The sequence below is a fragment of the Maniola hyperantus genome, chromosome 14, assembly GCF_902806685.2.
Source record: "Maniola hyperantus chromosome 14, iAphHyp1.2, whole genome shotgun sequence".
In the NCBI taxonomy this organism is placed as follows: Eukaryota; Metazoa; Arthropoda; class Insecta; order Lepidoptera; family Nymphalidae; genus Maniola; species Maniola hyperantus.
The window spans coordinates 6,526,590-6,554,563 of record NC_048549.1 but is presented as its reverse complement, the minus strand read 5'-3'; the positions used below and the strand labels follow the sequence as shown (position 1 = coordinate 6,554,563).

Below are 27,974 nucleotides of genomic sequence, written 5' to 3'. Positions count from 1 at the left end.
CCTATCTTTTGATAGTGATAAACTAGGTAGAAACTAGAACTTTTTGAAGAAATCAGATGGTATAAACTTTAGTAACTACTTCATATTATAAACACCTAATACCTCAAGGTGTTCCAAAAGGTCCTGCCACGCGAAGCCTAAAATGAAGGAGCTATAGTGTCTTGTAAAAAATAAATTACTAGGTAATTAGGTAACTAACTAACTAGTTAACTAGTTACTTATATTTTTACTTTTAGAAAGTTTTCCCTTAAGTATACTTTTTCTGGCGTTTGCTTGATTTGTCGCTAATTACTCAGTTCCACTATGAATAATTAACAAGTTATTTTGCTGGAACTACATTTATTTATCAGTAAAAATATTCTTTCCGACTAACTTTTTATGACCACAGAGTTATAATAGAGTCAATGAGAATAACTTATTAATATAGAATAACTTAATTAACCTAATTTATGAGTTATTATTCTGTGGTTGCTGCTCCATCAAAACCTATCCCTATTGTGTAACCCATGTAACCGCGTCTGAAATAGCAATAGTTCGACGTAACGATGAATAACACGACATAGTAGTCAATATTTGTATTAACCGATCAACAATATGTGTATTAAACGTTTTTTTTATATGTGAAAACAAGTACCTATAATTATATAACTAATGAGAAATACAATGACGCCACGAATTCTCATTTTGTTTTGCAACTAAAACAAATTTTGGTACATGAAAAATAAAAATAAAATAAATAAATAAAATAAAGTTGTAGTCCTTGAAAAAATCGGTTACACGATAAGGGACAAAAAATAGGTTAGCTGCATATCTGTTTATCACATTAGTAACTTTATCTGTGCTCTCTGTTTAGTGTGAATGAGAAAGCAAACGTTCCTTTGTCTAGATTTTTTACTCAGTCTACGGCGACAAGGCTCTCTTGGCACTTGAATGACATTGACAGGGGGGCGCTGTTGGAGAACAAAGGCTTAGAATGTTCCTTATATACTAATATAGTCATATAGTAGATAATCTATGGTAGTGATTATTTATATTCTCTTCCAATTTTGCTATACGAAGTATTACCACAGAGTATATATTATTATAATGTGATTATAATCACTGTATGTGTTTACGAAAGCTTCGTCTGCTTGTGAAATATCTACATATTTTTGCTTTTAATCGTAACTACCTACCAGTGTTTCCATGTACACGGTAATTACCGTAGATGCACCGTAATTCAGCCCTAATCTACCGTCAAGGTAATATGGCCATTACCTTGACCGTGTCACCGTAATACAAAATCACGTTAAAAATTCATAATATACTGCGTAATACGAGTACGAATCTCAGTCACCTAAGCATATTTCGTAATGGCAACATTTATCTTGCTCTCGGTTTAAGCATCAAATCTCAGCAATCTATTTTCGTCCTTATTCAAGCAATTAGGAAGGAGTAAAATGTAAAACTAATGAGATTTAACAAAATATAAATATGAATAAATCCGTATATGAAAAAGATATTGCTAAGTATGCTAGGAGAGTCAGATTCAGAATTATATTAATAGTTGATTAAAAAGCAAATTTTAAAAATGACACGGTAATTTACACGGTATTCTTTTAGCTAATCCACCGTAATTTAATCTAGAAACACCGTAATTTTAACCCATGAACACGGTAATTCTCGATTTACATATGGAAACACTGCTACCTACTGATCTGAATTTAATTTAACCCTGGGGAACTAATGTCTGGGCTGTCCTTTATTTGTCAGTACGGTAACGAAGAATCCGATTCCGAGGAAAGTGAGGAAAAAGATAACCATTCAAAGTAGGTACCTAAGTGAACCAATGCTTATTTTATTAACAAATAGATAGTGAATTCCTATTGCCACACGATTAGAAAAGTGTAAAGCAGGTAGGAAAAACAGACGATCTTTTGATCTTGATCCTTTGTTCATAACCTGGGTAAAATCAAATGCTCAGAATTAGATATAACCTTGTAAGTTTTAAAGTCATTTTTAATTGGTAATGGTAATAGTACTATAATTTTAATATAATGAGTACCTACCTACTAAGTATAAAGTATGGCGGGCCTAGGGTTTTATGTAAATCAATTAAAATTTTAGGCCAAAACTACCTCGACCCGATTTGAGTAGAGTATCTGTTGTATCATTTGAAGAACATGTTGATGATTCTGACTTTCACGGGGGACGAGTTCGGAGCTTTCCACATGTGAGAGGAAACTGGGCTACATTTGTGTATATTGAGTGTAAGTTATAAGTTACTCTTATTTTTGTTTTCAATGCCAGTGGTCTATTCAGCAGGCAAGACTGTATCTGAGTAACCATGTAATTCATTTTTATAGTACAAAATGTATCCAACATATTTTATCAGCCAAATTCTTAATAATTGCCATTCAAAGTGCCTTAATTGTTCTGCATTTTGGCCTGTCAAGTGATTATTGGTATCAAGCTGCAATTAAAGACTGGGACCTATTATCAATTCAAAACATTTTGTGTAAACTAAATCAGTTGAAAATAAAGTCTGATTCTATTACTACTGCACTAGAGACTTACTTAATTTCTTTTCAGCCATTTTATTCTTAAATAGCCTACAATGTTTTGTTGTTCCAGACCCAGATAAAGAAAACTTGTTTAAATTAATAGATAAATTTGCAGCATTACTTGCAACCATTGATGATTCTTGTTGCAAATTGGAAGACATCCACATCAGTCTATCAAAGACTTTTGTCTTGAAGTATCATATGATCAATACATTTACAACTGCATTACAAGAAGCCCTAAATAATATTGAAAGGTATAAGATATCTAAGTATTGAAAAAAGTTTTTTACATTTAAACCAAAAAGAAGAAAAAAGATTCAAGCCATAGCCATATTCGCTGTATCCTTAGTTTTCAGGAGACACAAAAAATTACTTAAATAACCAGCCTACTATTGAGCACAGGGCTTCTCTCAGAATGAGAAGGGTTTGGCCATAATCCGCCATGCTGGCTAAGTGTGGATTGGCAGACTTATGCTTATCCGTCCAGTAGTTTGAGCTGTGCGTTGATAGATCAGTCAGTCAGTCACCTTTTCTTTTTATATATATTGATTATTCATTATGTAACATAGAACACATACATTTGCTTTGATTTTTTTTGGTAATGATGCAATATTTTAGGCAGACAGACTGCAGAAACTTTTGTTTATTTTTTTTATCACGAGCTAGAATTCGATATTTAACTACATAATATTTGAGTATTATGTTCTAGGTGCTTGCCTATAATATGATTTTCCTTTCTTTTTCAGTTTTGAGCTTGGATTTGATTCTGTAGAAGTCTATTGTAATGAGGATAAAACTCGCACATTTGTAGCTCTGAAGGTAGATTTTTTTGCTCACAGATATCTAATTGATATTACCAAGAAGGTAGATAATATTCTGGAGGATTTTAGATTGCCACAATTTTATCATGTAAGTGAGGAACTTTTTAAGTTTATATTACCTTTATTATATATTAAGGTGGTTTTAACTTTTGTCAAAAATACTCATTTACTTCATATTTGTTCCTGAAAGATAATTTTCCCAGATTTGCACAAATATGAAGTAAATGAGTATTTTTGACCAAAGTTTTATGGAAAAACATGGAGATGCACAAATGTTATGCGTGCAAAACTCATTCCATAAGCCTTCATGTATGATTAGTCTACTATTTTCGAAAAACTAACTAAAATTTGAATTTTCGCGGCTGGGTCTATCAAATCACCTAAATTGATTAATAACAATAATTATGATTTGGAAAATTATTTTGTGTATAATAAAGAAATTTTTCTTACTTGTTAATTTTTATTACTAGTAAGTTTAAAAAAATATAAGTTAAAATTAGCACTTAAGTAGTTGAAAAAAGATTTATAAAAAATTCTTTACAGGAACCTTCCTTTCATATGAGCATCTTGAGCATCAATGGAGACAAACAACAAGATGTCATAAAGGTGTTGAGTCAACTGAATCAACATTTAGTTTATCAAGAAGAACGACTCGAGACTATTGTCATTAACAAAGTAAATTGTAAAAGTGGCAATAAATATTACCAGTATTGTTTAAAGTAATAATTGTAACACTATGGAACAAAGTCTGCATAAAAGAGTGTACATAAATCCAAATTTCAAAAGAACAGAATTAGATCCCTGGCCCACTGAGCCAGTTAAAACAACACACTTCAACAGACATTATCTTGAAGAAGTGCCAAACAGAGTAACAAATACAAAAATCAATCAGCCTATATCAAACAATAGAAAAATATATGTCAATCCCAACTTTATAAGTTGCAATAATGCTGCTCTAAGCAAACCACCAAGTGGTGGATATGTTAACACAAATGAAAATGTAAATAATGTATCAAGTAGACAACTATTACACAAATCTAAATATTCTTTAATACAAAATTTTCAACAGACTGTTGTAAATGAAGAACAAGCAATTGCCAAGGTTCAGACAATTCTTGAATCAGATCAAAATACTAAGAAACTAACACAGGAAGTGCCCTTGACTAGATCTCGGTATTGTATTATTCGAAGGAAAAAGAGATTATCTGTAAATGCAGAGTACAAAAGTATAAACAATTTAGCATCTGAATTGGTAAATGCTAATAAGTATCCCGTACCGATTGCTTGTACAAATCAATTGACTTATACAAATTTACATGTAGTTAAAAACTGTACAAAGAGCAAACCAAACCATAATACACCTGAAAAAATTACAAAAATTAAAATAACTAGGTATAAAATGATACCTTTAAGTTACTTAAAAAATAATGCAGTTACAGAGACTATTAAAAATAAATTTTTTGCATCTCCATTCAAATCATATTTAAAAAGTAATACAAAATTGAGTTCATTAATTTCTTGCAATACAAATAGATTCAAGTTTATCAAAACTAGTACACCTATGAAAACTAGTACTCCTGTATCCTCAATTAAGGCAGCTTCAAGAATTACACAACTCAACAAAAAAGGTGTGTTGTGTAACGGAAAGGCGAAATTATCAAGAGTTGCAAGAGCTAAGTTTAATATAAACAATATTCCATGCAGATTGTTCACAAAATATGGAAAGTGCTTGAGACAAGTACAAGGTAACTGTAAATATTTGCATGATAAGAAGCATGTGTCATTGTGCCACAAGTTCTTGAAAGGTATCTGCCATGACAAAAACTGTACCCTTTCTCATGAGCTAACAGATAAAAAAATGCCTACATGTTATTTTTATCTAAAGGGAATGTGTACCAAAGAAAGTTGCCCATACTTACATGTAAAACTAAGCGATAAAACTAAGATTTGTCAAGAATTTGTAAAAGGATATTGTGAAAGTGGTGATAAGTGTCTATTTAGGCATGTAAATATTGATAAACTAAAAAGGACCAAAAAAGTGTCTTCAAACAGCTTCCAAAGAAGCCCACAAAGTAAAGTAATGAAAACTAAATTAATAAAAATGGAAAAGGAATATACTGAAAATTGTGATACAATGAAGAATTCAGAAGATACAACGGGAAGAGATGAAGTAGATTGTAGGTATTACAAAGAACTAGTTAACAGTGATGATAGTTATGAGACTATAAAACCTACAAGGTGCAAGTTGGGCACTTTGCCATCTTTTATACAGTTGTAATAATAATTTATGCTCAAGATATTATGTACATGTGATTTATATATATTTTTTTAATAAAAGATAGAATTAATTACAAATCTGCAACTAATGAATAATGTTACTGAATTTTTTGATATAATTTTTGTATTAAATACGATTTTTTTAACTAACAACAAAATTAATATTCAATAATCTAAAATCTGTCGATAAATTAGTAATATTGATGTTTATAAAAAATTACTTTTCACGCGCCATTTTAACTTTTTTTTTTTTAATTGACTAAGCAGCTTTCGCTGATGCGTCTATATCAGAAGTGCTTCGAGTCTTCCAAATGTTTGTCCAATCTATTCTTGAACTGTTTAACAGAACTTGACATAACCACATCCTTAGGCAATTTAATCCATATGTGAACAACTCTGTTGGTCAGAAAGTGTTTTAATGGATTTGACTATGGCAATTGATATTGCAGCTTCCTATCATGTCCCCTAAATCTAGGATTGCTCCTTCTCGGAAACATGCCACTGAACTGAACTTTGTGTCACATTTCATGTCAAAAGTACTATTTTACAGCGATCACGCGCTCTTCCGATCCGAATCCGTGAAAATACGGATACCTATACAAAATATCTACGACATAATAATATGTCATAATCTACCATACAAAACAGAAAAGAATTTATTATCACAGACTCGGATCGGATAAGTGCGTAACCGCCATTAGTCCTTATTTTAACGGTGAACCATACTTTTGACATGACTGCTGACCCATAGAGTTAAAATGGCGCGTGAGAAGCATTCTGTAAAATTATAATTGTTTTGTATAAAGAGAGAAAATAAAATGTTTTAATAATATGTTTGTATCTTTTATTAAAACAAGCCAATTTTTAAATATTTAATCATTTAACATACAAAATGTAAAATAATTCTTACTAAGTAAATTATGAAATCTATAAGTACTAATATTTTAAATGCGAAAGTGTCTGTCTGCTAGCTTTTCACGATCCAATAGTTTAACTGATTTTGATGAAATTTGGTATAGAGTTAGCTTACATCCCGGGGAAGGACATGGCTACTTTTTATACCGGAAAATTAAAAAGTTTTCACGGGATTTTTAAAACCCAAATCCACGCAGACGAAGTCGCGGGCATCATCTAGTGATAAATATTAGTCTTCTGTCATTGGGTGACCAGAACCAACTCTTAGGCGCAACGCTCACTTACGGAGTGCAGTGGATCCGACGAGGTGCCGCTTTTTTGATTAACTGACGTGATGTAGTGGTGACCCGAGTGCTCTTTCAAGTATCCTTCGTGTATTGTTTTGATTTTACTAATTTTAACTGCTATGTATTTATTTAAAAAAAACCCGGTCAAGTGCAAGTCGGACTCATACACGAAGGGTTCCGTACCATCGCGTCGTACAAGATATTTTAACATTTTTGTGTGCAACGCTAATGACAACAGCGCCTTTGCACGCTTATGAGGGGTTCCTTTTTCCTTTTGAGGTACGGAACCCTAAAAAAAAGTTTTAATCTCTGCTCCACACCACTCCGTAGGTGGGCGTTGCGTCTAAGGATGTATCCACGCTATAACCGAGCATGTCCGCTTTGGTGTGGATACAAACAATCATGAAAATTTTTGTTTATAGCACATTCACTCGCCCGTCATAACTTAAGGCAGCTCAGTTCGGTGCTTTCTTCATACAAACGTAGGAGGGAAAATACAACAATATTCGATATTGTACGCACAAAACTAAGAATTATATCGATTTATCTCGTCATTATCTAGGTTCAATGATATCTAAAACATTGAAAAAAATATTGATTTAAAAGTTACGAGCCTCAAAAGATTCCTATTTTAACACTAAATTTATGTCAACTTTGGGCGTAAATAAATAAGATTAGGAATAGGAAAATTCTAAAAAAAATTATCATTAGACATAGTTTATTTATTCATTAGTTGAAATAACTTTACTTTGCAAACCTAAATTCAGTAGTTTTTTCTCAAAAATACTTTTCCCAAACTACTGTTCAACCCTTTTCAAGCGCTAGATTTCGGCTAAAATCATCATGCTTCTCACCCCAAAACATTAGACACCGCGCGGGTGGCGGAGGGAAGGGCCAGCCCAGCGGCGCGCGGCTGCGCGTGTAATATTGTGGTTTCTATGACGACAACTGTTGTTATTAATATGTTTTCAAAAACAAAAGTCGTAATGATTTTATAAAATTAATTTTTATTCAGTGGCTATGCAAATGTGTAGAAGATTGAGCAGAGCAGAGTCAATAAGTCCTTCAAATACTTATTGCATTTTGTACATTGACCTCTGGAATTTGAAATTTGGACACCAATTTTATTCATTGGTTTATTGACCTGACTTTGTTGTTGAGGTCCTAGTAGGGATATCTACTCGTGTGGTCCTAGTACAATAGGTAAGTAACTTTGTTTAGTTATTTATTTTATCTAATTTTAAAAAACCGGCCAAGTGCGAGTTGCTCGCGCACCAAGGGTTCCGTACTCAGGTATTTTTTTGACATTTTGCTCCATAAATCAAAAACTATTATGCATAAAAATAAATAAAAATGTGTTTTAGAATACACAAGTAAAGCCCTTTCATATAATACCCCACTTGGTATACTTATTATACATTGAAAATTGAAAATACTAATTATTTTTTCATTAACACACTTTAATTTTTTTTTGTAAGTTGTAATCACAAATCTATGGTTTTCGGATTTATTCCTTTACTTGTGCTCTAAGACCTACGTACCTACTAAATTTCATGATTCTGGGTCAACGGGAAGTATCCTATAGGTTTGTGTGACAGATACGACACAGACGGAGAGACGGACAGACAGACAGACAACGAAGTGATCCTAAGGGTCCCCTTTTTCCTTATAAAGTACGGAACCCTAAAAAGGTACCTGTATATGTATAATAATATAGGTAGGTAGGTACCTACCTGGTGGTATTTCTTTGTATTTTTAGGGTTCCGTACCTCAGAAGGAAAAAACGGAACCCTCTGTCTGTCTGTCTGTCGGTCCGTCTGTCCGTCCGTCCGTCTGTCCGTCCGTCCGTCCGTCCGTCCGTCCGTCGTCCTTCAGTCCGTCCGTCCGTCCATGCGTCTGTCGGTCCGTCCATCGGTCCGTCTGCCCGTCCGTCTGTCCGTCTGTTCGTCTGTCTGTCTGTCCGTCTATCTGTCTGTCCGTCTTACAAATAAAGTACGCAACGCTTCGTACAAATAGTACTTTTTTATTTATTATAATAGGTAGTTATAGCGTAGGTATAAGTAAGCGTAGTGTGGGACGCCTTCCAGCACGATGGACCGACGATATACAGAGGCTGGCGGGAAGTGGCTAGGTGAGGAAGGCTGAGGACCGGGTGTGGTGGCGCTCTTTAGGGAAAGCCTATGTCCAACAGTGGACGACCGCAGGCTGATGATGATGGAAAAAATCACGTTGATCCGTTGCACCCCTCACACGTCCCTATCCACCTTCTCCACTCCTGTCACGCTGGCGAATAAGTTTGGAATAGAATAGGATTTCGATGGAGTGCGTGGATTTTTGTGAACGGAGTTCAACCATGTAGTCGTGGTTTGGTACAATAGTAAATGGTACAATATTAATTCACCAACAACAGTTCCTAAAACCCATAGAATAGGAGTGCAGTACCCTGCAGCATCAGTATTGAAGAGTTGGAACTTAAAGTTCAATAATGGTATATATGTTTGGCATCTACAATATTATCTCACAATCAACAGTGGCTTAGGAGTGCAATACCCAGTACCCTGCATCATCAGGGTTGAAGAGTTGGGATATCGAGTTGAATTATGAAGTCGTTGCTTGGTACCTGAACCAGAGATAGTTTATTCTAAGCGTACCTTTAATATCAATTCAACATCAACTATTCCTAAAACAGCTGATTGAAATCCAAAAGTACAAAAGCTACCCGTCATTATTATGATGATGGTTGAGAAGTTGGAACTTGAAGTTTTAACATGTATGGTTTCTAACAAAAAAGAATGAATGAAATCGGACTACGCGTTAATGAATTACAGCTCAGTATACATTTTAACTTTCAACCCCTCTCCTAAGGGAACCATGCTGAATTTCGGGATAAAAAGTATCCTATATTCTTCCTCATAGTATGACGTCAAATCGTACCAAGTTTCATTGGAATCCATTCAGTAGTTTCAGCGTGATGCGCGGCCGTGATACAGACAGACAGACAGACAGACAAAAATGAAAAAAATTCCAATTTTGGGTTCAGTATCGATTATAGAGTGCCCTCGAAAAAAAAATTTCAAAATATCTTCAATGTACAGAATTTCACCTGTTACAGTTTTATTATAAGTAATAAAATAATAATAATAATATTGATTCAGATACAAGTTAGCCCTTGAATGCAATCTCACCTGGTGGTAGGTGACACGGTAGGTGATACAGTCTTGCTTACGACTATTTTGGATCGGAAATTCTTGGATTCAGGTTAAATGCAGTGCAAAAAGAGAGATCATTAGGATTCCGTACCTCAAAAGGAAAAAGGAACCCTTATAGGATCAGTTTGTTGTCTGTCTGTCTGTCCGTCTTACAAATAAAGTACGCAACGCTTCGTACAAATAGTACTTTTTTATTTATTTATTCAGATACAAGTTAGCCCTTGACTGCAATCTCACCTGGTGGTAAGTGACGATACAGTCTTGCTTACGGCTATTTCGGATCGGGAATTCTTGGATTCAGATTAAATGCAGTGCAAAAAGAGAGATCATTAGGATTCCGTACCTCAAAAGGAAAAGGGAACCCTTATAGGATCAGTTTGTTGTCTGTCTGTCTGTCTATCTGTCAGTCTGTCAGTGTGTCTGTCAAGAAACCTGTAGGGTACTTCCCACTGACCTAGAATGATAAAATTTGGCAGGTAGGTAGATCTTATAACACACGTAAGGGGAAAAATCTGAAAACAATGAATTTGTGGTTATATCACAAAAAATAAATAAAAATGTGTTCATTAACGAATAGTTAGTATTTTCAACTTTCAAGTAAGATTAGTAAACCAAGTGTGATATCATATAAAAGGACCTTACTTGAACATCAAAAACCGATTTTATTTATTTTTATCCATACTAATATTATAAATGCGAAAGTGTATCTGTCTATCTGTCCGTCTGTTTGTCTGCTAGCTTTTCACAGCTCATCCATTTAACCAATTTTGATGAAATTTGGTACAAAAATAGCTTGCATCCCGGGGAAGGACATAGGCTACTTTTATGATAAATAAGATTTAGTGGATACCGCTATTTTTCTGGAAATAACGTTAGATGCGAAACTTCAATGGGGCTCTCATATAAATAACTTATCGAACAGACAGTTCTGCTGCATATGCGGTAAAAAAGATTCGCCAGTTGACAGACATAGAAACGGCGAGACTAGTATATTTTAGTTACTTTCACAGCATTATGTCATATGGCATATTATTAGAAAAGAAAAAGAAAGAAAAGAAAAACGTTTATTTTTTAAAGCTGTACCACACATTACCAGTTACCAACTGGCTAGGTTATCCCAGCGCCTCTTATACTTGAGTAATAAAGTCAAAAAACCTCAAGTAGAAGAAGCGCCGGAATAAAGTATGTCATGTGTGGCACAACCCAAAAAAAAAGGTCCCTACTCAGCATAAATGCATATTGTCTTGCACAAGTACAAAAACATACAGCGCTGGTTTTCAGTAGAAACCCTGATTCAGGTGGCACCACGGAATTATTATGGGGTAATGCTGCTGATATAAATTCTATTTTTGTGCTGCAGAAAAGGGCTGTTCGAGCCATATATAGTATGGGACCACGAGAGTCTCTGCGAACTAAATTTAGAGAAGTTAAAATTATGACAGTGCATAGTCAATATATTTTTGAAAATTTATTGTACGTATATAAAAACATAAATAAATTTAAAAAAAAAGTGACTGTCATAAGTTCAAAGTGACTGTCATAAGTTCAAAGTTTTCATAAAACGTAAACTAATTAAAAAATCCTATTACATTGTAAAGGATTATTTAAATGATAAGCAAGCTTGGGAATGAGTTGCTCGGCTGTGTGATAGTTCTAATAAGTTTAATTTATGATTTTGTAAAGTGGTGATAATAAAAAGAATACCCGGCTGAGTTAGCTGTGGGCTCTTCTCAGTCTTGGGCACGTTTGGAACCCTCGTAGCGTTTGCGAAATAATTATATATCACCACTATATTTTACAAATCCAACAACTGACAATCGAAAAGAGTAATTTATTACCTATTTTGAACAAATCATTTGACTTTGACTTTTGATCCCGGAAAATCAAAGTTCCCAGGGGATTTTTAAAAAACCTAAATCCACGCGGACGAAGTTGCGGGCATCATCTAGTGCATACTAAATAGTTTTTGATTTATCATGCAAAATGTCAAAAAATACTATTTACCTATTTATTTATTTTTATTTTTCACTAGCTGCCCCGGCGAACTTCGTACCGCCTAACAGTCGATTCTTTTTCAGGAATTTTTTAAAAAATTTCTCTCCGTAAGAACCATATTCGTACTTCAAGGAATATTATAAAAAAAGAATTAGCGAAATCGGTTCAGCTGTTCTCGAGATTTGCGATCAGCAACACATTTAGCGATTCATTTTTATATGTACCGAAATTCTAGTTACATAGTAGTAATACATTAAGTTACATTGTAAATGCTTATCTCTAAACAGAGATTTAGAGATAAACATTTTACTATTGTAGTACGGAAACCTCGGGGCGCGAGTCTGACTCGTACTTGGCCGGTCGGTCTGTCGGTCGGTCGGTCGATTTATTTTAGAATGCATCGTATCGACAGCTGGTGGTAGTAGTTTACATATATCCTACTAATATTATAAACTAGGTGAAGCTATGATAGCCTAGTGGTTAGGACGTCCGCCTTCTAAACGGAGGTCGGGGGGTTCGATCCCGGGCACGCACCTCTAACTTTTCGGAGTTATACGCGTTTTAATTAATTAAATATCACTTGCTTTAACGGTAAAGGAAAACATCGTGAGGAAACCTGCATGCCGAGTTCTCCATAATGTTCTCAAAGGTGTGTGAATTCTACCAATCCGCACATGGCCAGCGTGGTAGACTATGGCCAAAACCCTTCTCACTCTGAGAGGAGACCCCTGCTCTGTAGTGAGCCGGCGATGGGTTGATCATGATGATGATGAGGTGATGCCCGCGACTTCGTACGCGTGGAATTAGATTTTTAAAAATCCCGTGGAAACTCTTTGATTTTCCGGGATAAAAAGTAGCCTATGTCACTCTCCAGGTCAACCATACCCATGCAAAAAATCACTTCGATCCGTTGCTCTGTTGCGACGTGATTGAAGGACAAACCAACGAACCAACAAACAAACACACTTTCACATTTATAATAGGTGTAGTGATGTGTGTGTGTGGATGTTTGGATGTTTGTTACTCAATCACACAAAAACGGCTGAACGGTTTTGGATGAAATTGGGAATGGAGATAGATAAAAGTGTTAATTTAGGGTATACCCTAAATTAACACATAGGCTACTTTTTATCCCGGAAAATCAAAGAGTTCCCACGGGATTTTTAAAAACCTAATTCCACGCGGACGAAGTTGCGGGCATCAACTAGTAATAAAATATAATTTGGACTTATCCGAATTCCGAAAGTCAGGGTTGTCAAATCACACTTTACATTATAAAGGCGAAATTTTGTATCTGCGTGTGTGTGTGTATAGGTTTGTTACCCTTTCACGCAAAAAGTACAAGACGGATTTGGCTGAAATTTGAAATAGTGATCGCTTTTGAAAGAGTTCTCGCGGGATTAAAAACCACTATATCCTCGCGGACGAAGTCGCGTATATCATCTAGTTACAAATATAAGTATGTAGGTCATATTGTGTGCTTAGACAATTTAATTATATACTTGAGTTTTCGTGTAACAGAAACAAAAATGGATTGGCGGAAGAGGAAAAAGAAACGGTTTAGACTCGCAAAAGCTTCTCGCAAAAGCAAATCCCTTGCAAAGAGGAGATCTATTAAAATTCATCAGAATCTTTCCAAACCATAATATTATCTTGTGATGATAATGCCATTACTTTTTCGGGGTTATTCCCGTGCGTCACACCCGACGTGAGTAACAATGTGACTCGACGGGAATTTTATTTGACTGAATATGTACTTTTCCGGGATGCTGAATTTGATAATGACATTTATTTTCAAATCCAAAATAGCAGACATGCACTTTTCACAAAAAATAGAAATGGGTGTCGTTTTCAGGGTTTCCAGGATGCTGGTTTTGATAATGACATTAATTTTTTAATCTAAGATGGCGGGCCAGCACTTTTTATAAAAAATAGACGCGAGTGTCGTTTTCAAGGTTCTCCAGGATGGTGAATTTGATGATGACATTTATTTATTTTTAATAAATACTTATATATTATACTTCTATTTTAGTGGATCACGGGATTTTCTTTGGCAAGGAAACGACAAAGCAAAAAATCGAATTGAATTAGATTATGATGCTATCACACCGTACCATTTAGAGCCAGCTTCTGAAAGTTTGACACTGTGTTTGTAAGTTGATATTATTTAGATACTAGCAAATGCCCACGACTTCGTCCGCGTGGGCTACACAAAATTTCGAACCCCTATTTCACCCCCTCCAGAGTTGAATTTTCAAAAATCTCTTCTTAGTGGATGCCTGCGTCATAATAGCTATCTGCATGCCAAATTTCAGCACGATCCGTCCAGTAGTTTGAGCTGTGCGTTGATAGATCAGTCAGTCAGTCAGTCAGTCAGTCAGTCAGTCAGTCAGTCAGTCACCTTTTTCTTTTATATATTTAGATTAGGAATTAGGATTAGGATAATATAATTATTATGTTACTAGCTGCCCCGACGAACTTCGCACCGCCTACAGTCGATTCTTTTTCAGGACATTTTTTAAATTTTTCTCTCCATAAGAACCATCCCCGTACTTCAAGGAATATTATCAAAAAGAATTAGCGAAATCGGTGCAGCTGTTCTCGAGATTTGCGATCAGCAACACATTCAACGATTCATTTTTATATAATAATATAGAGATTTACTATTTGTTGTCAGATTTGTCAATGCTGAATTATGTTGTATTTTAGTGACTCAAGACATTCCTTTTAGAAGAAAACAAGGAAAATAAAATGAATGTGCTCAATATACGTACCACTGAAATCCAACATGATGCTGCAACATTCAATTCCGTACTAAATATTGAAAGGTCTACCCATACCATACTTGTAAGTTGTTATGCTATGTTTTTTGCATACATTCTATATAGATAATACTCACAATATATTTACGTTGATTGTATGTTTATTAATTCCAGAAATGAAACGGAGAGCTTCAATAGTTCTGCGTCGAATGATACATCTAATGTGACTGTTGAAACAGAAAATGATACATATTGTGTTTATGTGTGTAGTGGGCTTTTAGAGGGAAATTGAATTGTACCTACTTCCTACTTATAAAAATAAAATTTTCATTTTTGAGATCAAAGTGGAATTTATTTAGACTTTTTTATACACAAGTAGATGGTATATATAGTTTTTAGTCGCTACTAATAGATAAGTGTAGGCAACAAAATTTATTTTCACAGACAAACGAATGTGTAATCATGTGTTCCTAATAGGTAATCCGCCGTGCGCGCTCATCGCGGTCGTACGTGTTAACAATTTACATTCACTCCGTCAAGTTCGGCTCGTAGTTTAGTGATGGGAAACGTATCTATCGATATTGTGAATCCCGGATAGCACAAAACTTGGAAGTATGGACAAGTATCTTAGAAGATCCAATTCAGTTGGAAAACGACCTCGTGACAATCCCACTGAGCCTGTAGAATGGGAAATACCTAAAAGGTCAGCACGTCCTGCGGAAACCAACTCATCGGTTCCAGTTAACACCACAAATCGATTCAGCACCTTAATAGCTGATAAAGATTCGTCGGAATATTCAACTATACGACTTCAAGATGCAACCACTGCCCGCAAAAAATCAGACAGGACCCCACCTATCATAATAGAACCTAAAAGGGAATGGACTCATGATTTTATCAAGACCCTCATTAGTAGATATAATCAAAATTTTCATTTGCAGTATAGAGGTAACAACAAAATTGCTGTAATTTGTTACTCACCGGATAGCCATGAGGCTGTCAAAAAGGGTTTAAATTCCGAGAATGTACCTTATCACACCTTTTCACGCAAGGACGAAAGGACTTCTAAAGCCGTGATTTTTGGATTGCCTGCCTATGTGGAAACTTACTTAGCAGATGAACTTGCCGCCCTTGGATTCAGTAACGTCATTATACGTAAAATGAAGGTGCCGGTTGGCAGAAATGTTACATGTCCTCCTTTCTTTGTTCAACTACCACCTGGAAGTGACATGAAACGCTTCAAGCAAATTAAATACATTAGCAACTGTGTGGTTCAAATACGTAAATATCAAGCTAATAACATCTACGGTACCCAGTGTTTTCGTTGTCAAGGTTTTGGTCACTCATCAAAAAATTGTAACTTAAGACCCCGTTGCGTTAAATGTACGGAGCCACATCTCACTGCAGACTGTCCTAAAAAAGATCGATCGCAACAGGCTCAGTGTTGTAATTGCGGAGAAAATCATCCAGCAAATTACCGACAGTGTAGCGAGCGGCAGAAATACCTACGTCTTACTCAAGAAAAGAGGATTCAGAGCCTGACTACTAAAATCCCAACTAAAATTATACCAAGTGGTAAAGTTGACGGTCGATCCTGGAACGAAGTTGCAGCTGGAAATAATAATCCTAGTAAAATCACTAGCTCGCAGTTCTCCAACGACAATAACGATCAAGCTACTATGGATATGCTAGCTATACTCAAGGCCATCAAATCAATAAAAAATGAATTCGTTGCTTGTACAAATATGATGGATAAAGTTATATTAATCCTTACCCATCTAGGTCAATATGTATGATTCTGTAAATTTACGTGTATTAGTCTGGAACGCCGACGGCATCCGTAGAAAGTTTACTGAGCTTCAGGATCTGGTAAGCGCCCTCGACATTGATATCATCGCCCTGTGCGAGACCAGAATATCTCCTAATGTTAGCCTTAAAACACCTGGGTTTTACTGTTACAGACAGGACAAGTTGGCTGAGGGCCGTGGGCAAGGGGTAGCTATTTTAATTAGGGCCGATATTTCCCATGTTCCCGTTTTAATGCCTCGAACGCATAACTTAGAGTGTACAGGAATACAATTATGTGTGTCCGGTAAGAATGTGACTTTTATAGCTGCTTACCAATCTCCGAATCTTCCACTGTTGTGCAGTGATCTAGATATCATTACCAGCGCGTTCCCTTCGATGGTTCTTATGGGGGATCTTAATACTAAGCATCCCTACTGGAACTGTTCCGTCGCTAATTTACATGGCAAAATTTTATTTAACCACATGATTATTAATGAATATGATGTATTTGCTCCTAGCACACCCACGTTAATCCACTACGACAGTTCACGTACGCCTTCAACACCCGATGTAGTCGTGGCAAATGGTGTCCATGGCATCACAGATATGGAAGCCATAACCTGTCTATCCTCGAACCATCTTCCTATATTTTTCAATGTTAGTGGTACATTCGCTCGTAAATCTTTTAAAACATATAATTATAATAAAGCTGATTGGGTTAAATTCAGGAAGTATCTGGATCAAAACATTACCTTAGACTTACCTCCTCTTAAATCAATAAGTGCAATAGATAGTAATATTGAACATTTATCAAATATTCTCACCGATGCCCGGGATTATAGTGTCCCCGTGATATGTGTAGATAGTAAAATCAAGCTACCTCGTCGTATCAAGAAAATAATTAAAATTAAGAATGCCTACCGTAGAGCTTCCCTTAAAGAACAAAACTTATGTATGAAGAGATCGCTCCTTACCAAATTTAATAGTTTAAAATACAAAATTGATCAAGAAATACAAAAATTTAACGATAGAATATGGGACAATAAATTAGCTAAAGTTGACAATCCTTCTTCTGACTTGTGGCGACTAGTTAAATCCTTAAATCCTAAACCGAATACAATCCCACCACTTAAAGTTAGCGATGGTACTTTCACCTCATCAATTCAAGAACAATGCGATGTGTTGGCAGAGGCATTTCTTAATAACATGAACCTCACAAAACACTGGATAAGTGATCCTGAAACTGAACGATCAGTTGCTGAATCAATCACAGAACTCCAATATTTCAATATAGGTAAACTTGATAAACCTGTTAGACCGAGTCAGATACGCAAACTACTGAATAAACTAAAATCACGTAAGGCCCCTGGTATTGATGGATTAACAAACTGTTTACTTAAGAACATGTCGCAAAAATGTTTAGTCCTACTAACTAAAATATTTAACGGATGTTTAATGCTAGGGTACTATCCGTCCTCCTGGAAAATTGCAAAAATGATAGCAATTAAAAAACCAGGAAAAGATGCATCTTCCCCTTCTAGTTATCGACCCATCAGCCTTTTGCCTAGTCTGGGTAAATTGTTCGAATCCATCATTCTGATACGCCTTCAGGTAGCTACTAATCACTTACTTATATCCGAGCAATTTGGCTTCCGTCGGAATCATTCGACCACGCAGCAGTTAGCTAGGGTAGCTGAGCATGTAGTTCATGGTATGAATCAAGGAAAGTGCACTGGCATGGTTCTGCTAGATATAGAAAAGGCCTTTGACTCGGTATGGATTGAGGGCCTATTGCATAAATTAATAGTTAATAACGTTCCCTTATCTCTTGTTAAGTTAGCCCAGTCATATTTGGTCAATCGCTCTTTTTCTGTATATATAGGCGATTGTAGATCATCATCTCAACTTACACCAGCTGGTGTGCCGCAAGGTTCGATTTTGGGTCCATATCTCTTCACACTTTTCATAAATGATATCCCTAAACAACCGCACACACATCTCGCCATATATGCTGACGACACAGCCTCGTATACTACCTCTGAGGACTGCGATCTTGTAATCGCACGTTTACAACTTTCTTTGGAGTTATTGAATAGCTTTTTTACGAAGTGGAAGCTAAAACTAAATTCTAATAAAACAGAAAGTATAATGTTTACTAGAAAACGCTCGGTTCCCACATCCACAATTAAAATAGATAATTACTCTATACCTTGGAGCCGTCAAGTTAAATACCTTGGTACAATAATCGACGATAAAGTAAATTGGTGCAAAAATACTGACAGCCTAATTCTTAAAGGAGCTAAAGCTATTAACGCATTACGACCAATACTCAACCGTAAGTCTAAATTAAGTTCTTGCACAAAGTTGAGAGTTTATTCCACTTTAGTGAGACCCTGTATAACTTACGCAGCTCCCGTCTGGTGTAGCATCACCGACAGTAAATATTCTAAACTACAGGTAATACAAAATAAAGCTATTAAAATAGCATATAATACACCTTTCCGAACTAATCTCAAAAAATTACATAATAGTATAAAATACCCTTTTCTAAAAGATTATATTTTTAAGTTATCCCACAATTTTTATATACGTAAAAACCCTACTCATCCAAATATGTTGATTTCATCAATCGGCAGAAGTAGACTCGGCACGTTATCGTTTGCCGATACATACAACAGGTATAGACTGCCCCATCACTATTTCCTCGGTGACTCATAACAGTGTGTCAGTACAAGCGACCGGTTAACGCAGCGCGTTGCCGATTCTGTAGCTCAGTTTTTCTACCTACCCGGCTTGTAAATAATAAGTAAGAATTTAATGCTTTTGGCGTCGTGTTTGTACTCTTTTTTTAAATAAAAATTATTGTTTTTCGTAGTAGTTAGACATAATAGCTTACTCCGAATATTGTTATAATTAGTTAGTTTAGTATCTGTGTGTTATAGCTCAAATATAATGCACATTATGATAATATTATGATTTAGCGATAGGTAAATTAATATAAAATAGGATCTAATTGTCTGTACACTACGTATGTAGATGTAGGTATATGTTTATAAAGGTGTTTAGCCTGTACAAACAAATATTTAATACTGTTGTTAGCAATAAGTTATCTTGAAAAACTGTTGCATAACTTTTTGTAATTATTATAAAAATAAATGACATTTAAAAATCAAAAATCAATAGGTAATCCGCCAGCACAGAGAATTCAACTCCTAGAGTACGCATATACAAGGATTTACATGAAAACAAAATCGTAAAATGTTGGCGGGGGACAGGGGAGAATGCTTTGTTGTGATTGGTGGACTGACTAATAAAAACAATGTGCGGAATGAGGGTACCGAATGGGCGTGGGCGATGATTCATTTAAAATTCCGTGGGATCACCACGATTTAGCAATGCAATTCCTTAGGTACAGCATCAGGGTCGAGAAGTGGGTCTTCGAGTTCAATGATAAAGTCTTTACTTGGTAGATATAGGTACCTACCTCTCAATATCAATTTATAACCGACAGTTTCAAAATCCCATAAGTTTTGGTGGTCATGTCCCCTGCAGCATCAGGATTGAGGAGTTGAAATCCACATTTTATATAGGACAATGTTGCAAAGTTTCTTTATCAATTAAAAAAAATACGCAAATCGGTTCAGAAATCTCGGAGATTTCTGTGTACATAGGTAGAAAAACACAACTCCTTTTTAAAAGTCGGTTAAAAAAGTATCCTTTGTTAATTCTCTACTTGTCTGTAAAAGTCCCGTCAAAATAGGTTCTGCCGTTCCGAAGATTAGCCCGTTCAAACTTCAAACAGACAGACAGACAGACAGTTTTTAAAAACATTTGATTCAGCTGTTATGGTACAGTTCAAATAACAATATTATGAGCTTGCGGTAGTTATTTCGAAATTACAGACAGACACTTCATAGAAGTATGGATTTCTATAATATAATATAAGTACGAGTTGTTTATACACGCTGAGGTAGTAGTTACCTAATAGGTATGTATGTAAGTGAGATTTTATAGTATTCATCAAAAGATAAGTAGGTAATCATTATCATTCAAAAAAAAATTAAAAATATCTATTTCAGTAGGTAAAACAATTTCACATAGTGCGTAGTAATTGGGACCATCCCAGTAAGTGTTTTAGTATTGCTACGAGTACTCGTGGCAGGCGACCCCGCTCTTCCATAAAATCTTATACAATAATAATTGAAATAAGTAGTTCCTTCATAAATCATATATTTACAAAAATTCATCGGTGACATCTGTCCAACTATCTGTGTGCCATCATCAATATATCCGGACGCTAGTGTGAGCGCATGCACTCGCTACACTGCTCATCACTGAGTCTATTTCTTTCTATCACAATGTTAGGTGAAATAGCATACAGGTTACCCACGTGGGCCGAGCAGTTCGGACGTGCATCCAGCGTCACCTTAATACACGCTATTTATTATTTCTTGAACCACTTCGGAACTTTACTTTGCTTAGATGTTGATGAAGTAGGATTTGTTTTCTGGGAGTTGTCTTGCACATCCAGTTTTCTCCTATTTGGTGCACTGTGAAAGCAAAAACATTTTTAAATGTGTACTTTGGAATTTGAATAGAAATAGTTACTAAGCACAATGTATTTAAATTCTAGATTTCTGCTTATTTTTAGGTAATTGTCTTATATCTTTGTCAGTTTTCTTTAAAAATAAAGCCACCACCTAACCTTTCAAGGAACAGACTCCTCGGTGCGCGAGATTTGACTCGCACATCGATTTTCAGAGTTCCGTACCCGAAGGGTGCCCACGGGACCCTATTACTAAGGCCTCCGCCGTCCGTCCGTTTGTCTGTCTGTCAGCGGGCTGTATTTCGTGAACCGTAATAGGTAGAGAGTTGAAATTTTCAGAGAATGTGTATTTCTATTGCCGCTATAACAACAAATAATAAACATTTAAAAAATTAAAAAGTGTTATTTATTGCACGATGGTACGGAACCCTTCGTGCGCGAGTGCGGTTCGCACTTGACCGAATTTTTTAAAGTAATTTCAGCTTTTATTTCCATGCGATCGCTACGTAATTACAAGCCATTTCATACCGGTACTTAGAGGCTAGAATGCTGGCTGCATCACTTGAGGTTTTCTTTGTGTAAATTTCCTCTTTAAGGTATATAGCATGTGCACTCTCCTCCAACCATTTGAAGTGCATGTGAACACAGGGCACAAACTTAGCTTCCAGTAATGTCATTTTAGGGTCTAAGCTTTCTTTTAGCGGAGTAGTAACTGAAACATTTGACATGTAATTAATTGGTAGTCGGAAGAAATTAAGATGTCGCTGTGCATTGGTGACAGCGTCCGATCCACATTCCACAGGGCTAACACGGAAGTCGTGATTATCGCAATAAAAATTGTAATAGGTTGAATGTATGAGCTGGCGAACAAAACAGTATAATAATTGCACAAAATAAAAATTTAGTCAGAGCAAAAAACTGAATGATAGCTGTTGAAACTTTACTGTAATTGTTTTAGCTTTAGATCACTTTTTTCACAGTTTTAGACAGTTTTGCTTGAAAATGAGTTCAGTTTTGTATAGTGATCAAAATTATGAACTTTAGACTCAATTTCAGTAGTCTTAAGCCGTTTTGCTTGGAAATGAGGTCAGATTTGTATTCAGTGGGCCGAAAACCTCCGAATTAAAGATAAAAAAAGTATTTTGATTAAAAGTGTAACTATAGTCCGCGACAGGTTGAGATGGCAATCTGGGTATGAGGTGGGGGGACGTCTCGCACACCCACACATCATTCTGTGCGGCTGTGCGCTCCCCGATTGCCATTCTTGCCATCATGTCAGTCAATCTATGGTTAATGCAATAGTCACATCATAGCCATGATACTTTGTGCTAAACCTACTGAATCCGAGGAAAATACGTTAGCAATATGACTATAATTTCAGAACCACTTTTTAACCGACTTCAAAAAAAGGAGGAGGTTCTCAATTCGTCTGAATCTTTTTTATTACTTATTGTCTTGTAGAGGCCAGTGGCTACTCAATCAATACTTTACCGGCAAAACTGTGCTACCAAGCGATTTACCGTTCCCGTCCGACCAATAAGGGGTATGGGTTAAATAAAACTGCCATACCCCTGCTAAGTTAGCTTCCATGGACTGCATCATCACTTACCACCAGATAAGATTGCAGTCAAGGGCTAACTTGTAATGGAATTTAAAAAAAAACATTAGGACTACTATACATTCACTCTTAATCCTTCAATGAAGGATGTTTGTGCGTGAAATCCGTGAAATCACTGATTCCGTAAAAATACGAATCAAATGACTACGTCTTTGTATGACGGCCACTTCGAAGAATCACGGATACGAACTGAATACGGATGAGTGCACAAACACCCTAAGATTCAATGTATAGTAGTCCAGACCCCGATTGTGTAAGAAAAACGCATTCATCGTTATCGTAATCGACAACAAATGCTACCGTTTGATTGGTAGATTCGCTGTTTACATTTTTCACAACCAATCAAGGGGCAGAATTTGCAACCAATTACGGTAACGATGAATACGTTTACTTATTCAGGCAGGTTATCGAACAATAATACACTTACATATATGAAAAGGTTTATCTTGATTGTGCAGGTGTTCTTTTACAAACGTCTGTACATCTTCTATTGTGTTGTCTGGAGTGAACACTCCTTGAAGTATCATATTGTCAGGAAACTGTATGCGAACCACTACATTTTTATAGGTGTTTAACTTCTGCACTGAAGCCTGCAACAAATCAAAACAAGATTCTACTTCTATCCATCCATCATCTTTCATCAACCATCTGCATGCTGGAGTCCTCCATAATGTTCTCAAAGGCAGTTAAAGGTGTGTGAAGTCTGCAAATCAGCAGGGCTGATCAATAATCAGGGCTAGCTCCACATATGGCAAAACATAAAACACAGTCCGCAACGCCGCTCCGCATTACTTTCTCGCTCAGCTCCGCCACTTAGCTCTGCATCTATGGACAGACCGAGTCCACAACTCCGCTCCGCATCACTTCCTCGCTCCGCTCCGCTGCCTCGCGCCGCACCAGTGGACACTGGACAGGCAGCTTCAGGGTAGGGGTTTCATAGTCATGCTAGTTGCCAAAAACTTGAAGTCTCAGAAACCTCAAAATTATTAATTTAAAATAGCTATTCAGCAATGTATCTGTTAAGAGTGTAACAGTATCAAGCAAAACTTTTTACCCGCCTGCTCGCTATAATTTATAAAAAATGTGTGGACTCAATTTAGTAAAACTGTTGGGACCTGTCGCTCAAGTTCCTCTCTTTTAGCAGAAGTGAGCATCGGTGTGTTCTCTAGCTCCATGCGCTGCTTCTGTAGCTCATGATACATCTTCCTCACTTCCTCCAGAGATAGCTCATAAAAGTCATCTGGGAGGTCAGATAGTTCATCTTCAGCCACATCTGGCTGTGTAAATGCAATTGCTTTTTGGGATCCCACCTGTAACAAAAACTATATTAATAACTAGATGATGCCCGTGACTTCATCTGCGTGGATATAGGTGTTTATAAATCCCTCCTGAATGAGTAGGCCTGAAATTTCAGCCAACTGATTCAGTCATGTGTCGTGAAGGAGTAACAAACATCTAAACTTTCACATTTATAATGTTACTATATGAAGCTCGCGACGTCATTCGCGTGGATTTATTTATGTTTTTAAAAATCCTGTGGGAACTCTTTGAGTTAAATATATTGATAAAAATATAATATGTATATTGATAAAAATTATCATATGTCCTTCCACGGGATGCAAGCTATCTCTGTACCAAATTTCGTCAAAATCGGTTGAACGGATTAACCGTGAAAGGCTAGCAGACAGACAGACAGACACTTTCACATTAGGAATATATTGAATCAAGAAAATATTATATTTCCAGCTACGACGTCACAATATTTCAGAAAGTCATTCACATTTTTAGTTTGAACGCATTATATAAAAAGACCAAATACTAAAAACCGACGGAACCTGGAGTGCGAGTCGGGCCATCTCCTTAGGGTTCCGTACATCATTATTATGAACAACATAAATATTTTAGGTGTATGAAATATCTCATTTCCGAGCTAGACATCGAGACTTTTTGAGACAGACAACTTGGACGGCCCCCCATTTCTTTATTTTTTAAGATAAGAAAGAAGGTAAGTTATACATAAAATACCAAAATTTCAGGTTTATAACTCATTTCGTCTACGAGCTAGAGACCTAGACATACAGACAGCAGGTTGAAAAGTATCTACAGTAAAAGTACTTACAAAGGTAACTTCCTCTTCAATCCTAAGGCGTCTTTCAAGGTTCTCTTGGGTCAGTATCTCTTTCTGAGGTTCATGAGGCGTAGGTAAATCACCATGTATTAACCTTTTTTTAGTTTTCTCATCATCAGTTTCAATACTTTCTGTAAAAAGATAAATCAAAAACAACTCTTTGCAGCAATCTATACTTATAATAAAACTGTAACTGGATAATTTCTGTACATTAAATATATTTTGAAAATTTTAATTGGGGGAAACATTATTATCCCCAAAAACTTTTTTTTTTGAATTTTCGTCTGTCTGTCTGTGCCCGCATCACGCAAAACTACTGAACGGATTTTGATGAAATTTGGTACAGTAGTAGCTGATAGTCCAGGTTAACATATAGGGTAGTTTTTATCCTGGTTCTTCAAACCTTGTCTTGAAAATAACAAACCTTCATCACATGAAGCAGGATCTGTTTTATGTTCTTTTTGCTCAGAATCTGTTCCATGTTGTTTTTGTTCCTTTTCTTTTTGTATCAGTTTTAATGGATCAAAAGATTTATGTGTATCTTTATCTTTGATGCCCGAAGGACCTGGGGTACATTTCTCGTTGGCACTCGGGATTTCTTTACTAGACGATACATTGTTTTCAGCTTTTTCAGATGGTATCCGACGATATACAGATGATACATTTGCTTGGCTGGAATATTTTGATGGCATTTTATTAGTTACAACAATTTTAAGCATTCAAGAAAATTTTAACATAATTTATTGGTATCACACACACACTTTTTAAGAGCAATATAATCATCAGTTATGGAGAAATTAAGTTTTGACAGCTTCTGTCAAAATTAGTTTCCTGAAGGTGCAAGAAGAGATACGAGATGTTTATTTTCATTGTTTGTCTCCACTATCAAAGGAACAATATTAGTATAAAATATGTGTGTAATATAAGTGTGTCTGTCTGTTTCTCTGTCTGCTAGATTTTCACAGCCCAACAGTTTAATCGATTTTGATGAAATTTGGTACAGAGCTTACATCCCAGTGAAGGACATAGGCTACTTTTTATCTCGGAAAATGAAAGAGTTCCCACAGGATTTTAAAAACCTAAATCACGCGGACGAATGCGCGGGCATCCTCTAGTATTTTAATAAAGCTATACTTACATAGGAGCAGCAGATTTATCTAACAACCGTAAAATAGCTCTTCCGGCTATTAACCCTAAATGTCTCAGGGTCTTTTCCTTCAAAGCAGGTATTCCTATTACTTCTTGCCTCATATATGAAATTGTTGGATTTTCCAGAGACTGCAACTCATTTGGAGCCAAACTTGTGATAAGATCATAAAGTAATGTGTTTGGTGCAAATTCACCCATTATTCTTTCACCTACCAAAACAAATAACAAGCTTAATTCACTATAATCCACCAAAACAGAAAAATCTGTCCATGTCTGAAATGTTGTACCATGTACAACATGCAACATTAATTTCAGACTGCAATTTTTATGCCAACTTTGCGCACAAGAGACAATAGACAATTTGCAGACTTTGCAATTGTGCATATACACATTCCACATGGGCATTAATTGTATAGTAATTAGAGTAGGCTAGCTTTAAGTTTTATTGTAATACATATTTTCAAATAAAAATACTAATTAAAAAAATATAGTGCATTGTAGAGCCTACATCTCCTAAAGATGCTCCGGTGTTGGAGGGAAACATATATTGAGAGTGTTCTAGAAGATTTGTGTGGTATTGTATGTTGGTGGATTGTATTGCTTACTTTTCCTACTTCTTTTGTAGTGGGAGGGTTTAAATGTTGCACGTTATACCATACAGATTTGTCTGTTTTGCGGATTATACTAATATATAGCTTGTGGTTCTTTGTATATCATGGACTTCTACAAATTAATGCTTCTTATATCCAACATACAAAAATTACCATCATTCAACATCAATCCAACAGTAACATTTGATTCAATTCTTTTCCTCTCAGCTTCAACCATTTCAAGCATCGCTTTGTTGGGTAAGTTGCAAAATCTCACAGTTGTTGTCAAGTCCAATATGTGGTTATGATGTTTTAAATCATAATCAGTGGGTTGGAAACCATGTTTGGCACATACATCTTCTAGAAGCTGAAAAAGAGTTCAAAAATCCAGTACTCAACATTATTATTTTAATGCAAATTGGAGGTGCAATGTGTATATCTATCATGTTTCTTCAGACATGACATAAATAATTAAAGCGCTTCTGTTTCCAACATTTCAGTAGAGGAGCTGGCCGCTGGGATAATCTACCATACTACTTACTTACCATAAGGTAAAGTATAGTAAAGTTAGTGTGGCACAGCTTTTTAATAAAAGGTTTTTATTCTTCAATATGTGACTTAGGTTATGTTTCAAAGGACATAAACAAACTTAAAAGTAGTAAGTACATTAATAAGGAACATATTCATAATCAATTGTTGAAGACATTCATGACCGGTGGTAACCATCAACTGTTTAAAACTTAGCAGCTCAAATAGATTCTCAATATAAATAAAGAATAATAACTGCCAAATACTTATCGAGTACCCGTATTAGTATATTATCTGTATGGCCATTACTTTGCAGTTTAAATTAATAGGTACCTATTAGAATTTTTATTATAATAATAATGTAGTTACCTGCAATATACTCGTATCGGCTGTACAATGAACCTTCATCCTTCTTCCATTAGGTACGAGAACAGTAATATCTCTTGACATTTTACATTGGGGTATAGCTTCATCAATTTTGAAACAAATCTTATAAAATATAGTAGAAACCGGCAAAATTATGATCTGTGAATTGTGAACACTACCTATATAATAGAAAATCCAATGTCATCGCATTTTCCACTTTTCGCACATTTTTTTTAAACTGGCTTTTACGGCTCTGGGTTCTAGCCTCTTTGAGCCTAAAATGCATCGTAACCTTAAGCGCTTTACACACGGTCCACCGTCCATCTTGCTGTACAGCCCCCCAAGGTCATGCACGATGCACGATGCAAAATAACCATTAATCTAGGCCAGACATATTCAATGTACTCTGTGGGCCAGACGAATGTGATAAACAGAGACGCAGCTAACCTACT

General features: G+C 35.8%; 3 protein-coding genes across 3 annotated transcripts; 2 read left to right on the top strand and 1 right to left on the bottom strand.

Annotated features, from left to right (window-relative positions):
- The first annotated feature begins 1,043 nt into the window (after positions 1-1,043).
- Positions 1,044-4,087, top strand: LOC117988245 (U6 snRNA phosphodiesterase 1). The gene is made up of 6 exons (XM_034975360.2): positions 1,044-1,171; positions 1,690-1,808; positions 2,107-2,249; positions 2,614-2,797; positions 3,290-3,452; positions 3,908-4,087. Exons 2-6 carry the CDS (start codon positions 1,726-1,728, stop codon positions 4,085-4,087), a joined length of 753 nt encoding a protein of 250 aa, XP_034831251.1. The 5' UTR covers positions 1,044-1,171; positions 1,690-1,725.
- A 13-nt stretch (positions 4,088-4,100) lies between these two features.
- Positions 4,101-6,473, top strand: ZC3H3 (Zinc finger CCCH domain-containing protein 3). The gene has a single exon (XM_034975358.2). The coding sequence runs from the start codon at positions 4,101-4,103 to the stop codon at positions 5,640-5,642; it is 1,542 nt and encodes a 513-aa protein (XP_034831249.1). The 3' UTR covers positions 5,643-6,473.
- On the bottom strand, positions 6,472-27,773 carry LOC117988476 (tether containing UBX domain for GLUT4). Its single transcript, XM_034975629.2, has 10 exons — positions 27,526-27,773; positions 26,803-26,995; positions 26,028-26,247; positions 25,314-25,561; positions 24,881-25,020; positions 23,877-24,071; positions 23,189-23,351; positions 21,672-21,855; positions 21,024-21,147; positions 6,472-7,287 (listed from the first exon to the last, which is right to left on the bottom strand). Exons 1-9 carry the CDS (start codon positions 27,604-27,606, stop codon positions 21,042-21,044), a joined length of 1,530 nt encoding a protein of 509 aa, XP_034831520.1. The 5' UTR covers positions 27,607-27,773; the 3' UTR covers positions 6,472-7,287; positions 21,024-21,041.
- Positions 27,774-27,974: the final 201 nt, after the last annotated feature.

What these genes read in the sequence shown, in the direction of transcription:
- LOC117988476 (XM_034975629.2), bottom strand. Translation starts at nt 27,606, where the DNA reads ATGTCAAGAGATATTACTGTTCTCGTACCTAATGGAAGAAGGATGAAG. An exon ending in GAGAGGAACTTGAGCGACAG is followed by an intron (nt 23,352 to 23,876) that starts GTCCCAACAGTT and finishes GATTTGTTGCAG; the next exon opens with GCTTCAGTGCAGAAGTTAAA. An exon ending in AGATAAACCTTTTCATATAT is followed by an intron (nt 21,856 to 23,188) that starts GTAAGTGTATTA and finishes CAAATGTTTCAG; the next exon opens with TTACTACTCCGCTAAAAGAA.
- LOC117988245 (XM_034975360.2), top strand. Translation starts at nt 1,726, where the DNA reads ATGTCTGGGCTGTCCTTTATTTGTCAGTACGGTAACGAAGAATCCGAT. An exon ending in GAAAAAGATAACCATTCAAA is followed by an intron (nt 1,809 to 2,106) that starts GTAGGTACCTAA and finishes TTAAAATTTTAG; the next exon opens with GCCAAAACTACCTCGACCCG. An exon ending in GATTGCCACAATTTTATCAT is followed by an intron (nt 3,453 to 3,907) that starts GTAAGTGAGGAA and finishes AATTCTTTACAG; the next exon opens with GAACCTTCCTTTCATATGAG.
- ZC3H3 (XM_034975358.2), top strand. Translation starts at nt 4,101, where the DNA reads ATGGAACAAAGTCTGCATAAAAGAGTGTACATAAATCCAAATTTCAAA.